Source organism: Bos mutus, chromosome 2 (genome assembly GCF_027580195.1).
Source record: "Bos mutus isolate GX-2022 chromosome 2, NWIPB_WYAK_1.1, whole genome shotgun sequence".
In the NCBI taxonomy this organism is placed as follows: Eukaryota; Metazoa; Chordata; class Mammalia; order Artiodactyla; family Bovidae; genus Bos; species Bos mutus.
This window is the reverse complement of record NC_091618.1, coordinates 9,804,475-9,819,015: the sequence shown is the minus strand read 5'-3', so window position 1 is coordinate 9,819,015 and position 14,541 is coordinate 9,804,475. Positions and strand designations below refer to the sequence as shown.

Here is a 14,541-nt window from a genome sequence, read left to right as displayed (position 1 = left end):
TGTTACCATAACCTCTATGGCACTCTGCACTGTGACCTGTACTTCCTGCCAAAGCGGGGCAAGGGTCAGCTCTGGTGGCTGGATTGGGGCAAAAGAGAACACCTCTCCAGCCTGAGCACAGCCTCAGTGGCTCACTCTGAGAAGCCCTAAAATCTGCAAGGGTCCAGGTCAAAGACACACAACAGGCTCCATTGGGCTTCCCCCTGCCTTCCCAGCCAGATCCCCACCACACACAAAGCCCATCTGAGGCCTAGGCAGTGCCCCTAGCCTTTGCTGCTTGCTCTCTGCCTCTGGGAAGTAGTGTGTAGTTTTAGAAACACTTGCTCCAGGACTAGAGGACAGACCCAGTGCAGTGGGAAATTGTCTCAGAGATGAAAACGGAAATCAAGTCAGGCTGGTCTTAAATGCTGCAGAGTCATGGGCCCCTGGGAGAATCTGACATATGTTTGATGCCTGTAACCAACACCTTTTGTTCAAAATCATACACAGACTAAAAGCCTTGTCTGAATCCTCTAAGGAATGAGAAACTGAGCCCAGGGAGGGGCAAGGACTTACCCTAGATCACATGGCAGAGCCTGGGTGAGCAGCCAAGCCCCCAGGTCGCAGCAGCAGTCTTAAGAGGCCTGAACCCCAGAGAAAGGCCAGAGGGAAGAGAAGACACGAGTGGAATTGGGTAAATGGTTTTAATGTGTAACAGCAGGCCAGCTGGGGAGGACAAGACCCCCCAAGGCCCCAACCCTTCTCCCATGATGGCCTGGGACCTGTGTGTGCCGGCCAGCCCCGTGCCTGCCCTGGCCCTGCGGCCCACCAGTCCCAGGGAGGGTGGGAGAGGAGAGTGGGGAGCCGGGAGTTCAGCCTGGAGAGTTCAGGGGAGCACACACAGGGGCTAGTTGAATCTGGCCTTGGAAAAGTCCATCTCTGGATGCTGATCCATGAACCTGCAGAGACAAAGCGGGAAGGTGGGACAGGCCATCCGTCCCCCAACTTTGCCCCTTTCTCTCAGCCTCCAACATGAGGTCTCATCTGTTTACAACTCTCAGCAACTTGGAGCCATGCCAGGCAGGAGTGGGGCCCCCAAGGTCTCCCCAAGGTTGGATGCTGAGGTGCCAATACCGGCACTACTTTTTCTGTTGGTGACTGTGACCGCCTGTTACCCTTTCCTATCCTGTGGTGGCCTTGCCCTCAAGATGACCTCAGTAAGTGATTAGGGGAGGCAAGCCAAGGCTATAAAGCCATAAACTTGGCTGGCTCGTCCTGGAAGGGGCGGGGCAGCTCCTGTGTTCTGCTCAGTAAACAATCGTCGCTGTCACCCAGGTCCCAAACTGACACCTCCCCAAACCCCCATCTCTGCATTGCTCACTTCTTCAGGATCTCCTGTTTCTTCTGCTCATCGGAGGTAGGCAGCCCCATGGACTTCTGTCTCTGGTCGTACATCATCTTCTCCACCATGCTACGGGTCTCACTGTCCAGGTCTGACAGCTAGGGGCAGAAAGTGACAGGGTGGATGAAGCCCTGGGGCCACCCAGGCCCCAAACCTCCCAACCGCAGCTCCTCCAACCAGCCTGGGCTCACCTTGGAGTTCTCGGGGTTGATCTTCTTAGTATTGATCTCGGGGTCACTGGATACCAAGCGGCTCCACCACTCCATCTTGTTGATCTGAAAGGAAGAGGAGGGCCACCCGGGGACGGGTGGTGGCTCACTCTGGACCCTGGTGGCCACCCCCCCGCTCTTCCAGAACCAAACGCTCTCCCAGCCACATCCTGCATCAGGGGCTTGCGAGGCTGAACTGGGACCTAGGGGCAGATGGGCAAGACCTCTGCCCTCCCCGGTGGCTGGGGGAGACAGACACGGAGACAGTCAGCATGATAAGGGAAAGAATAAAGTACAGAGGGAGATACTCACCCAGTGGAGGGAGAGGTTAGGACGACACACATGGGCTGGGCCTTAAATGACTCGCGTGAGCCACGTTAAAAAGCAGGGAAGGACATTCCAGGTGGGAGGAAACGCAAGGGCAAGGGCACAGAGGGTTGAGTGAGAGACAGCCAAGGGGGTCAGGTAGGCTGGGCCAGGCAGTATGTGCCATGGGACACTTTCCTTGGACCCTGGCACTTCACAGAGACCACGTTCATTTACTGGGGTCTGTATCCCAGTTCTCTGAGAGGGGAGAACACAGGCTTCCCGAGGGCATAGTTTTCTACGTCTTGTTCACTGTTTTCCCTCCAGCACTTAGAACGGTCTCTGGCACGTAGCAGGTGTTCAAGTATTTGCTAAATTGAATGCTTGTATCGATACAAACCTAATGGACGGACTTTCCTGGTGGGTCCAATGGTTAAGACTCTGAGTTCCCAAGACAGGGGGCCCAGGTTCGATGCCTGGTCAGGGAACTAGGTCCCATGTGCTGCAACTAAAGATCCCACACGCCACAGGGAAGATCCCGCACATGGCAACTAAGACTCATAATAAAAATTCAGACCCAAAGTAAAAACTAGAAGAAAACCTAATGGACCTGGAGAAGGAAATGGCAACCCACTCCCATAGTCTTGCCTGGAAAAGTCCATGGACAGAGGAACCTGGCGGGCTGCAGCCCATGGGGTTACATGACTGAGCACGCGTGCATGAGGGTGGAGGGAGATGGGTTGGTAGGAATAAACTGGTAGAACAACAAAAAAAACCTAATGAAAAGGAAAAGGCTTTGCTACTAAAGACAATCCTGATCCTTAACTCCACCCTCTCCTAGAGGCAGAAGTTGGGCAGATCTCTTGGGCTGCCCTTTTTCTGACTCTAAAATGTGACAGACCTACTATAGAAGTCTTACTGTGGGGATGAAATAAGATATGCCCATCAGGCCCCCAAAGTTCAGTAACAGCCAATCAGGACAGAGGGCAGGAGGCGGGGCCTTTCGCACCTTCTCCAGATGCACCGTCACCACCTTGCCGTCTTCGATGAGCCACGAGCTCTCCTCCACCTTCACCTCGTTGTAGAGCTCCCCGTCCACAATCGCTGGCTGTCCCTTGAGCCCCACCCGGAGATGCCGCCGCTGGATGTCCACCACCACGTCCTTCCCCTTCAGCCGGAAGTTCACGCAGAAGGGCACAGCCAGCTGCACGGGGCAGGAGCAGTCAGGAGGCGCCCCAGGCCAGCTGCCTCCCCACCACCCCAGCCCCCGCACTCACGTCCAGCTCCGACAGGGTCTGGGTCCAGCGGTAACTGGGCAGGTCCGCCCCGTTGCCGAGGTTGGGCTTCAGTTTCCCTTTGTCCTTCTCGTCCTCCTCCTCCTCCTCCTCCTCGGCCTCCTGCTCACAATTGGGGTGCTCGGCTGCTTCCCTGACAGACCCAGACTGAACCCCACTGGCTGGCACGGCACATACAGCCACAGACAACACAGCAGACCTGGTCCCTGCCCAGTCCAGCCCACTGCAAGTCAGAGCTAAAACCTGTTTGGCTCTCTGCCGGCTCTGCCCGAGAGGAGCTCAGATGGGGAGACCGTGGGACAGCTGGGGGGTGGCGGCACTCAGAGACAGACCCCGGGGACCCAGCCAAGGGACTTGGGAAAGAAGCCCAGCCCAGAGCAGGTCAGGAGGTGGCTCCAGCAGAGTTGTTCTAAAGGAAAACCAGCCTGCCAAATGGTCAGCTTCATTCTTCTCTGTCTGGAGGGTGGGGACCCAGCCCCAGACCAGAACCTCTGAAGAGCTGAAGGAGTGCCCCAAGGATTATGTGGGAGCGGGAGGAGCCCTGAGGAGAACATGCCCTAGGGGTGTCAGAAAAACCCACCGCGGACCCAAGCCCACCCGCATGGTGTCCATGCAGCACTGCCCATCTCTGTCTCTCTGGCTTTCCTGCCAAGGCTTAAATTAAGCCAGTGAGCTTTGGAGGGTTTTTTAAATCCCCCTTTGGTCCAATGTGGGGTCCTGGAGTATGAGGAGGATTCCCAAAGCTAAGGGAACGGTGGGGTGGACCTTCCAGAGAAAGGGAGTGGATGAAGAGCCCCAGAAGCTCCCAAAGCCCTCCAGTCCATCTCACCTGCTTCCCTGGTGAGCCAAGGCTGCCATTCTTGAGCTGGGCCTCCTGATTCTCGGCATCCTTTTTCTGTGGCAAAGGGGAAAACAGGTGGCAAGAGGGGCCCCACTTCTAGTGTCCATGGGGTCAGGGGGCAGGGGAGGCAAGCCCATTCCTACCTGGTCAATTTCCAGCTGTAGCCTCTCAGCCTCCTCATCAGTCAGTTCTTTGATCTGGGGCCCAGAGGTCTCTGACTTGGCCTCCTTGGCCAACCTGGCTGCCCGCTCTGCCTTCTCCCGCCGCTCAGTCTCCTGCCGAGCTCGCTTCTCCCGCCGGGCCTTCTGTGCCAGCTGGTTGTGGTGGTTGAAGGTCTGTGTGATAAGCTGAGGAAGGAAGAGAAGGCTAAGAGGCATTGGAGGAGAAGACACATTCCAAGACATGAAGCCAGTCCCATCTCTGAGTGCCAGGAAGAGAAGGCTAAGAGGCACTGGAGGAGAAGACACGTTCCAAGACATGAAGCCAGTCCCATCTCTGAGTGCCTGGGCAACGCACTGCACTTAGAACCTCAGTTTCCACATCTTTAAAATGGGATTTAATACACATCTATCTCATTGAGTTGTAATGAGAGTACCTGCAAAGTATCTGCTTCAATAAATAGCAACCACTTAAAAAAAAAAAAAAAGGCAGTCCAGGAAATAAGACCCAACACTGAAGTTGGACAACCTGCGTTCTAATCCAGGCTTGTCACACACTAGCTATTTTGTTTTTGGCAAATTACTTAACCTATTAATGGTTTTAATGGGCTTCCCTGGTGGCTCAGTGGTTAAACAATCCACCTGCCAATGTAGGAGATGCAGGTCCGATCCCTGGGTCGGGAAGATCCCCAGGGAGCTTCAGAGTCCTTATCAGCAAGGATAAGTCCCTACCTCACAGCAATGTCGGGCAGACCAAATGATAAGTGCTTTGAAAGTCCTTCACAGCAGAGTGAAGCTGTCAGGAGAACTCCAGCCTCAGCCCCTCTGAGAAGCTTTTCCTCAGCTCTCAGGCCAGAAAGAGCATTCCGGAGGGAAAAGGTCAGCGGCTTCCTCCCCTCGGCCTGTAAGCTATCCATTTCAAATCCACCCTCTCCCACGCCTTCCTAGGATGCTTCTAACCTGCTTCGTGCTAGCTGCCCCCCTCTGCGGCCCAAAAGTGACCCCAAAACTGTTACGCCAGGGTCTGGCTCTGTGGCCTTGGACAAGGAAACAACTTTGACCTTTCTTAGCCTCAGTTTCATCAGCTGTCACGAAGATGCATATGACACTTGTCAAGAGACTGGCACAGTCCTAGCCACAAACCAACTGCCCATGAACTGCTGGCTTCCCAATACCCCCTGCCTGGCTGAGGCTAACCCAGGGTCAACTGGTGGAGAAGCACCTTCTCTGCTATGAAGATAACAAAAGGGGGAATGGTTACACCTCACGTTTTACATCAGGAGCTCCTGAAGTGTGGTTCCCTGATCCACAGAATATGTTGGCATCACCCAGAATTTGTTAGAAATGCTGACTCTCAGGCTCTACTCCAGGCCTACTCAATCAGAAGTCCCAGGGGTGTGGCCCAGCAATTTGTACTTTTAACAGGCCCTCCTGGCCAATTCTCATGCATACTTGAGTCACACCTGCATCTGAGATCCTGGCCTACTCCTTCTGCCTGTGTGACCCTGAGGTCATCTCTCTGTGCTTCTATAGTGTTATTTCTAAAAGTAGTCTTACATAGCTGTTCTTTGCCTACAATATCCTTGCCTCTACTCCCAGGTCACCTCACAAACAGCTTCTTATCCTCCAAGACCAGCTCAAGTGTCTGTTCAATTTCACCTCTTCTCCTTTGGCAGACTCAGGAATTTACCCAACTTAGGAAACCTAACTCTGTGTCAACCCACACACCTGGAGGAGCCCTCACAGGACACCCACCACATGATCAGTGGTCAACAAACCATCTTTCAAGAATCTCTGAGCCAGAGCTACAGGGAAATGGATCTGTAAGAGTTGAGAGGAACCATGTGGGGCTCAGGGTCACCAAAGTCAGCCATGGGCTCCTAGGCCTAGGGTTCTGCCAAATGCCCTGTGGCTTCTCATTCATTGGGTGCCAATTCTTCCTGTTACCCTCAAACCTCCAACTTCATGCCACATTACAGTAGCTCCACACTCTTCGAGGCTAAAGGGTACCAAAAGCGCCCCGAAACCAAATGGGTTAACAAAATGAGGTGTATGTAACAAAGAAATGAGCCACCTGAAGGCCACTGTGCTGTCAACAGAAGGGGCTGGTCATGGCCCAATTACGCCAGCAGAGGCTGTTCCACCCTAATCAGGGAGACCTTGAACTCAGGCCATCTGCTAACCAGTGGCCAAGGGGAGGCAGGAGCGGGGCCGTCCCCTCTCCCAGCTCCAGTGAATCACGTCCCATTCGTCCTGTTCCTTCCCAGCTCCTGGAGGGCAGATGAGGGCAGAGCTGAACCACCAGGCAGAGTCAAGGCCAGTCACAGCAGCCTCTGACCCCTCCTCCCAGTCTCCTCCCACCAGCTTTACCGGGGCCCAGGCCCAGGCCCAGGCCCAGGCAGAGACCCCAGCGAGACTGTAGCCTACTCAGGGTGCCAACTGGCAGGCTGTCAGAGTAAGCTTCTGTCACTGGACATGTCTTTGGGAACCAGAGCCCAGCAGAGTGAGAAAGGGGTGAGGAGGGCTGGGAGGCCCCCAGAGTGTTCGGTGGGCATACCTGAATACAACTTTCCTGATCTAGCCTGGGTGATAGGAAAGTAAAGAGTGGGTCCCACCAGACTGGCCAAGGAAGACTCCAGAGAGATATTTAAGCTAAACCCAAAGGCATGAGGTCCTGGACCTGACCATGGAGTGGGGGGACACGTCTGAGGGAGAAGACACACTCCTGTTCTAGAACTTCATATAAATGGACTAATTCAGTATGTGCTCTTGTCTGTCTTCCTTTAGAAGGCTGAATAATATGTATGTATGTGGGTGCTCAGTCGTGCCCAACTCTGCAACTCCATGGACTGTAGCCTGCCAGCACACCCTGCTGCTATGGGTGTGCAAATCTCTCTTCAAGATCCTGCTTCCAGGGCTTCCCTGGTGGCTCAGTGGTAAAGAACCCACCAGCCAATGCAGGAGACACAGGTTTGATCCCTGATCCAAGAAGATCCCATATGCCGCACAGCAACTAAGCCCACGCACCACAGCCACTGAGCCTGGGCGCTAGAGCCTGGGAACCGCAATTACTGAGCCCACGTGCTGCAACTATGGAAGCCCACTTGTCCTAGAGACCACGCTCCGCAACAAGAAAAGCCGCCACCACGAGAAGCCCACGCACTAGAGGGTAGTCCTGGGGAGCAGCCCCCACTCGCCGAAACCAGAGGGAAGTCCACGCGGTAGTTAAGGCCCAGCACAGCCAAAAATTAAAAAAAAAAAAAGATCCTGCTTCCAATTTCAGGGGGTAATGGGATTGCTGGATCATATGGTAGCTCTCTTTTTCAATTTTCTGAGGCACTGCCATACCGTTTTCCACAGCAGCTGCACTATTTTAAATTCCCACTGGTAGTGCACGAGAGTCCCAATTTCTCCACAACCTTATCCAACACTTAGTGTTTCTGGGGGTTTCTGACAGAATCCATCCTAGTGAGTGTGAGGTGACATCTCACTGTGGTTTTTATTTGCCTTTCTCTAATGACTAGTGATATTGAGCATCTTTTATAATAAAAAAGAACTATAATTCACTTTTACCAACAATGTCTGAAGAGTACCCTTTTTTCCCCCCACATCCCTGTAAGCAATTAAAAAAATATATTTTTGTCAGTTTGACCAGAGAAAAGGGCATCTCACTGTTGAGTTCATCTACATTTCCTTGGTTACTACTGAATATAAGCATCTTTTCATATGCTCCTCATGGAATGGCCCATTTTTCCATTTATCCTTTTCTTGTCAACTTATAAGAGTTCCTGCATATTAAACTGGCTCCTAAATTTTATCTGTCCTCTGCATTGCACATTTTTCCCAGATCTATTGTTTTTCAAATGACTCTATATCACTGCATCTCTTCTGCCACATTTTCCATATCTGAAGAGACAAGCAGCTATCTTTTATTCTATAGCTTCCAGGTTTCTATCCTTGCTAGGTCTCTTCCACACAAGGTTATACATAATTTCCTAGCTTTCCTTACTAAGCTCTTCTTGATCTGGAATTTATTTTTAGATACGAGTACAACAGGCTTCCCAGGTGGCACTAGTTGGCAATACAGGAGACACAAGACACACAGGTTCTATCCCTGAGCCAGGAAGATCCCTTGGAGGAGGGCATGGCAACCCACTCCAGTATTGGTGCCCGGAGAATCCCATGGACAGAGGGACAGGGTCGCAGAGTCAGACACAACTGAAGTGACTTAGCAAGCACGCACATACGAATAAAACAGACGGTTTTACACTTTTGGTACTTTTCCAAATAGCCAGCTGTAGCAGCACGACTTATCAAATCACCTTTGCCTGTGAACTGATTTACCTTCCTGGACACATCTTAACGGTAGACTTTTTCTGGGTTCTCTGTTTCACTAGTCTATTTGTCTCTTCCTATGTCAATAAAATATTGATTTGATCATTATGGCCTTTATGCAAATCCATAATGCCTAGCTTCAAAAGCTATAAAAACTAAAGTGTTTTTGTGTTTCTCTAAGTTTGAAGCATGAAGGTATTTACAGTCTTCATATCTTGGCATAAACATGGATATACACTTCTCTGCAGAAGTATCAATGTTTCATTACATTATGCTGCTCCTGACCCCTGGACTGGAGTAAAGTATATTATATACAGTATATGCACTGTGAAAGTGTTAGTCGCTCAGTGGTGTCTGACTCTTTGCAACCCCATGGACTGTAACCTGCCAGGTTCCTCTGTCCATGGAATTCTCCAGGCAAGAATATTGGAGGTAGTGGGTAGCGATTCCCTTCTCTGAGGGATCTTCCAGACCAGGGATCCAACCCAGGGTCTCCTGCATTGCAGGCAGATTCTTTACCATCTGAGCCACCAGGGAAGCCCAAGAATTCAAGTTCACAGACCCTTTTTTGAACCTATTGGGGCCAGATGTGTTTTGGGATTAGAATTCTTTTGGATTTTAGGAGGCAATACAGTGCATATTTAACCCTAAAATCCAAGAACTCTAAATTCCAAAATTTTGTTCATCTCTCTCCCTTCTGCCTGCTACCTCACTCAACCTTCATACCTCAGACATCTCCCTCAGCGTCTTCCCTGAGCACTCAGCCTAGGTTAGTCACCATTTTATGCTCCTAGGACAAACACCCACCACTTCCTCACAGTCTTATACATATTAATTAAATGAATGAATGCTGGTATTTTATGGTGAAGTCTGGCCCACAAAAAAATAGGAGGTGCTAGTGCTAATACAGAAAGCATATTTGAGCCAGAAAGGGTCCTAAAGGTCAGTGAGTCCACCTTCTTCTGCTTGACAGGTGTGAAGATTAAAAGGACCAGAGAATTGGTGGGAAATCAACCAGACCACACAACTAGACCAAGAACCCAGGACTCCTACTCCAGGACCACGTCCTTACTACAGAGTAGCCTCAGAGCAGGCATATTATCAAGCATTTCAGCTTGTTAGAACTCTGAGGCCGCAGAAAGCAGTTTGTAAAATGTCTCCTTTTGGTTATTATGTCTCCTGTTTAACTGAAAACAACTGTCAGTTTTCACAGTTCAGTGAAATGACATCTTCTTCATTATTTATGAATCTTCAAAAATATAATTACAACCTAGGCAATCAAAAGACATTCAAACTCTCAGAACCTGTACCATAAAGCACAATTCTCAGGAATCACCTAACAGCAATCAGAACGGCTATCATCAAAAAGTCTAGAAATAATACTGGAGAGGATGTGGAGAAAAGGGAACCCTCCTACACTGTTGGTGCAAACGTAAATTGGCGCAGCCACCGTGGAGAAGAGGCTGCTGCTGCTAAGTCGCGTCAGTCGTGTCCGACTCTGTGCGACCCCAGAGACGGCAGCCCACCAGGTTCCCCCGTCCCTGGGATTCTCCAGGCAAGAACACTGGAGTGGGTTGCCATTTCCTTCTCCAATGCATGAAAGTGAAAAGTGAAACTGAAGTCGCTCAGTCATGTCCGACTCCTAGTGATCCCATGGACTGCAGCCCACCAGGCTCCTCCATCCATGGGATTTTCCAGGCAAAAGTACTGGAGTGGGTTGCCATATGATCCGGCCATCCCACTCCTAAGCGTATATCCAGAAAAGACAAAAATTCTAATTGGAAAAGACACGTGCACTCCAATGTTCACAACAGCACTACTTTTAATAGCTAAGACATGAAAGCAGTCTAAATGTCCAATGACAGATGGATGCACAAAGAAGATGTGGTGTACACACACACACACACAGGAATATTACTCAGCCATTTAAAAAAAATACCTGTTGCAGCAATATGGATGGACCTGGAGATTATCATACTAAGTAAATCAGAGAAAGACAAATATCGTATGATATGATTTATATGTGGAATCTAAAAAAAATGATATAAGTGAACTGATTTACAAAACAGAACTAGATTCACAAACATAGAAAATAAACTTACGGTTACCAGGGAGCGGGGGTAAATTGGGAATTTGGGATTAACAGATACACAAAAAAAAACACCCCAAGGACCTACAGGGAACTATATTCAATTTCTTATAATAACCTATAATGGAAAAGAACCTAGAAAAGATACATATATATATAGGAGATAGACAATTAAAAAAATACACCACCACTATTCTCAAATCCCTGAACTTTGGGTCACAGCATCCAAGAAGACTAGGACTGGCTGGCTTTGAGTTTTCCTAGACCTCTGTCTTCTAAGCTCAATTTCTAACATTTGCCTACTCTCATCTCTCAGTGAGGTAATTAGATAAAACCTGGGCTTCCCTGGTGGCTCCACAGTAAAGAATCTGCCTGCAATGCACGAGACCTGGGTTCAATCCCTGGGTTGGGAAGATCCCCTGAAGAAGGGAATGGCTACCCACTCCAGTATGCTCGCCTGGAGAATTTCACGGACAGAGGAGCCTGGAGGGCTACAGTCCATGGGGTCACAAAGAGTCGGACACAACTGAGAGACTAATGCTTTCACTTTCCTCAATGGAGAAAAAGAACCAAGAAGCATTGTGTAAGGGGCAGAATGCAGTTTTACAAGAGACTCTGGTTCCAACCCTGGCTCTCCCATAACCTGGCTCAAGAATCTGGACAACCCTGGCTTTCCTATAACTCACACCAATTTCCTCACTTGTAAATGGGGACAGTAACACCTGCCCCTCAAACAGTTAAAGGACCATGGGGAAGAGAGTAGGTAATGCAGTTGGCGAGGTGAGGGGCTTTAATAAACGATGGCTTGCTTCCCTTCCCCGACTCTTTGCCCCTGGCCTTTTACTTCTGCTAAAAGTTACTAGTATGCCAAAGAAGGCCAGGTCAGCTCTTCTGGAGAAACAGAGCTGCCCAAAGGCCACTGGCCCCCAACACTCACCTTTTCTGCCATGCCTTCTTCTCCTCCAACAAAGAAGTCTGTTTTGCGTCGAAGGAAGCTGAAGAAAGTGTTCACCAGCTGAAAGGAGACAAAGACAGAAGCTGGAGAGATGCCATACTGGAAGCCCTTCAACTGCACAGAAGCGAACTCTCTTAGCCTAGGAGGGAACCTGGGACTAGACTGTTTCACCCCCAGCCTCTCAACTGGGGACACCTCCTCCCCACAGGCCCGGGCTCTGTCACTTCCGCCAGGAAGCCGAAACTAACTTTACCCGATCACTTGAAAGGCAGATTTCTCATTTCTTTTTAATTTATTTTTGGCTGCACTGGGTCTTCGTTGTGACACACAGGCTTTCTTCTAGTTGCGGTGAGCAGGGGCTGCTCTTCATTGTGGTTCACAGGCTTCTCACTGCGGTGGCTTCTCTTGGATGGACTCTTAGGCATGGACTCAGCAGTTGTGGCACACAGGCTTAGCTGCTCCATGACACGTGGGGCCTTCCCAGACAAGGGATCAAACCCGTGTCCTCTGCATTGGCAGGCCGATTCTTAACCACTGGACCACCAGGAAGTCCCAGATTTCTCATTTTCTTGTGTGCACGTGTATGTATATTTCACATTTTTTGTGGTGCTAGAGGCAGCCTGAGGATACGGGCATCTATGGCTTGAAACACTTGGGGCCCGCCTACCTTTCCTCTTCACATAGTAAAAAACCCATCCAGAGTGGCACTGGCTGAATTACTGGGGCAGAGCTAGAAGGAAGGGAACAAATGAAGCCATTTCAAAGAAAGTTCAGACCAACTAATTCTGGCTGGGTAGCCAAGTGATTTAAGAACATCAGTCTGGGTATCAAGACTGATAGACATGAGCTCTGTGACCTTAGGAAAGCTTCTTAACTCCACAAAAGAGAAACAGCAGCAGGACCTATTTCCAGGGATATACGTGAGGATCCTTTGTGAGAACCAAAGCAAGTAAAGGAGGTGAGGTCCCTAGCAGTGTCTGGTCCAGGGCAAGAGACCCTCTGCAGGAGAGTGAAGTCCACATAAGCATGCACCATGAACACCCTCAGCGCCCAGCATCAGACCTGATTCAGAGTACATGCTCAATAAACATTCTGATGAACAAAATGACCTAGTGGTGACCTAAGGTTAGCATCTATAAATAAGCCCTTTTATTTGTCCAAGAGAGTGGTTCTAAATCCGATGCTAGATTTTATCTCAATGGTTTCAATTCCTGCTTCTACACACTTTTTTCAGTTCACTCAAAAATGAATACACTTCAAATCCAGTTGTGTCAACAATTTGAGGCGGGGAGGGGAGAGGGAGCCTTTCACATCCTCAAATTAATAGTACTCTTCCGCCCTCAAAGGACTTAGGAGTCCTTGGTCACCACAGGTACCTACCTGAATGAGAATGGGAATGGAAAGCTCGAAACTTTTGTCCCCAGAGAGACACAGAACCTGAAATGGTCTGTGGACAGCACACACTGGCCTAAGGATGCTGGTCCCCTCCAGGTCAGGAGCCTGTTGGATGATCTTGGGCAAGTTCCTTCAGTGTCTTTAATAACAAGACTGATCTTGACAGGCTTTTCAACCTTTTGAACTTTTCCATGGTTCAAAACACCAATTCCAGAGCCCCTTCTAAGTTGGTCCGTATCCTTCATCCACTGTGTTACTGGGTCTGGTCACTACGCAGGAAATTATGTTCCTGCACAGATCAATCACTCGAACAAATACGTGTTGACTGTCCAAGCCTGGTTACTGAGAATTCCTCACTGTCCCTCCCTTCAAGACACTACTCTCCTACAAATTCAGGAAATAAAAGGATTCCCAGCGGTGTCTCAAATAAAGAAACTGAGGCTGGGAGACGTGGAAGGATCTTAAGTTGTTAGGTGCAGTGTAGAACAATCGTGAACATAGGCCTCCTGTTCCCCCATTCAAAGACCACGTGTTAATATCGCCTCCCACTCTCACATTCTTTCGCTCGCTCCAAGTCTCCGTACAGGCAAGTCGTAATGTTTAGAAAGATTCATCCCAAGGGATGCTCTTCGGGGACAGCCACCAACGGAGAAACGGAGACGAAAGCATGTGGGGTGGGTGGCAGGGGGAAAATCCCCAAACTCTGGGGCTTTTCCGGGGGCGGGTGCAGCGACGCCGGAGCTGCAAAGGCAGAAACTGCTGAGAGGTCTCGGGGGGAACCAGGCCTGGTACGAGTGAAAGCCCTGGTACGAGTAGGCCAGACCGGAAGCTCGAGTGCAGTAAGAATGTGGAGGGGAATCCCAGAGCCCGCGAGGCCCAGGGGTGTATCTCGGCTTCTCGAAGGCAGAGAAGGACGGAGAGAGCGTGGCTGGGGCCTTCCCCCGGGTAGGCCGGGCCCAGCCAACTCCGCGCGGGCCGTTACCTCCTGCACGCCGCCCTCGTGCTGCTGCGCCATGGCCAGCAACATGCCGTCGAACCGATCCTCCTCCTGCTCCCCGCCCATCGTGCCAGCTGCTAGCCACGCTCCGAAAACCGAGCTCCGCACTCGCGTCCCGCGCTCCCCGATCCTTTGGATCGCGTCCGTCCAACGGCTCCAGTCCTCCGCCTTCCGCAGCGGAGCCGGAAACACGCAGGCGCCGTGCCGCCCAGGCCCACCCGCTCACTCCAACGTCCCGCCCCACTTCGAGCCTGCGGCCATTGACCGCGCGGCAGATAGCCCGCTTTGCCGGCCATTGGTTGACCTGCTGAGCCAATCAAAGAGCGCGTTCCTGAAGCGGTGGGCGGAGCAGAAGGCCCCGGAGTTTGGTGTGAGTTGCTATGGTTACCAGACGCTGTTTGGAGGCTTCCAGAAAGGTCTGGACACAAATCCGGCGTGGTTGGAATGGAAAAAAAAGGTACAAACTTTGTTCTTACGCCTTGGGCGTGACTTCCCAGCTTGCAGAAGGGTGAAGTGGAAAATGTTCTGTTATCTCCTCTAACCCTCCCATGGGTCAATTGAGGCCCAAAAAGGAGAATGG

At 50.7% G+C, this 14,541-nt stretch overlaps 1 protein-coding gene across 2 annotated transcripts; it reads right to left on the bottom strand.

The window, feature by feature from the left end:
* Window positions 1-664: 664 nt before the first annotated feature.
* On the bottom strand, window positions 665-14,152 carry NUDC (nuclear distribution C, dynein complex regulator). 2 transcript variants are annotated; one of them, XM_070383436.1, is made up of 9 exons: window positions 13,947-14,152; window positions 11,552-11,629; window positions 4,176-4,379; window positions 4,021-4,086; window positions 3,174-3,338; window positions 2,906-3,100; window positions 1,573-1,656; window positions 1,361-1,479; window positions 665-938 (listed from the first exon to the last, which is right to left on the bottom strand). In XM_070383436.1, exons 1-9 carry the CDS (start codon window positions 14,025-14,027, stop codon window positions 887-889), a joined length of 1,044 nt encoding a protein of 347 aa, XP_070239537.1. In that variant the 5' UTR covers window positions 14,028-14,152; the 3' UTR covers window positions 665-886. The 2 variants fall into 2 exon arrangements, with proteins under 2 accessions (XP_070239537.1, XP_005895953.1); XM_005895891.3 differs by having other exon boundaries at window positions 3,174-3,293; window positions 13,947-14,151.
* Between the last annotated feature and the right edge of the window lie 389 nt (window positions 14,153-14,541).

Excerpts from the sequence above, each read along its gene's own strand:
- NUDC (XM_070383436.1), bottom strand. The coding sequence starts at position 14,027 with ATGGGCGGGGAGCAGGAGGAGGATCGGTTCGACGGCATGTTGCTGGCC. Across the intron at positions 11,630-13,946 it reads ACGAGGGCGGCGTGCAGGAG|CTGGTGAACACTTTCTTCAG; the intron begins GTAACGGCCCGC and ends GTCTCCTTTCAG. Across the intron at positions 1,657-2,905 it reads TGACGGTGCATCTGGAGAAG|ATCAACAAGATGGAGTGGTG; the intron begins GTGCGAAAGGCC and ends TCTTCCTTTCAG.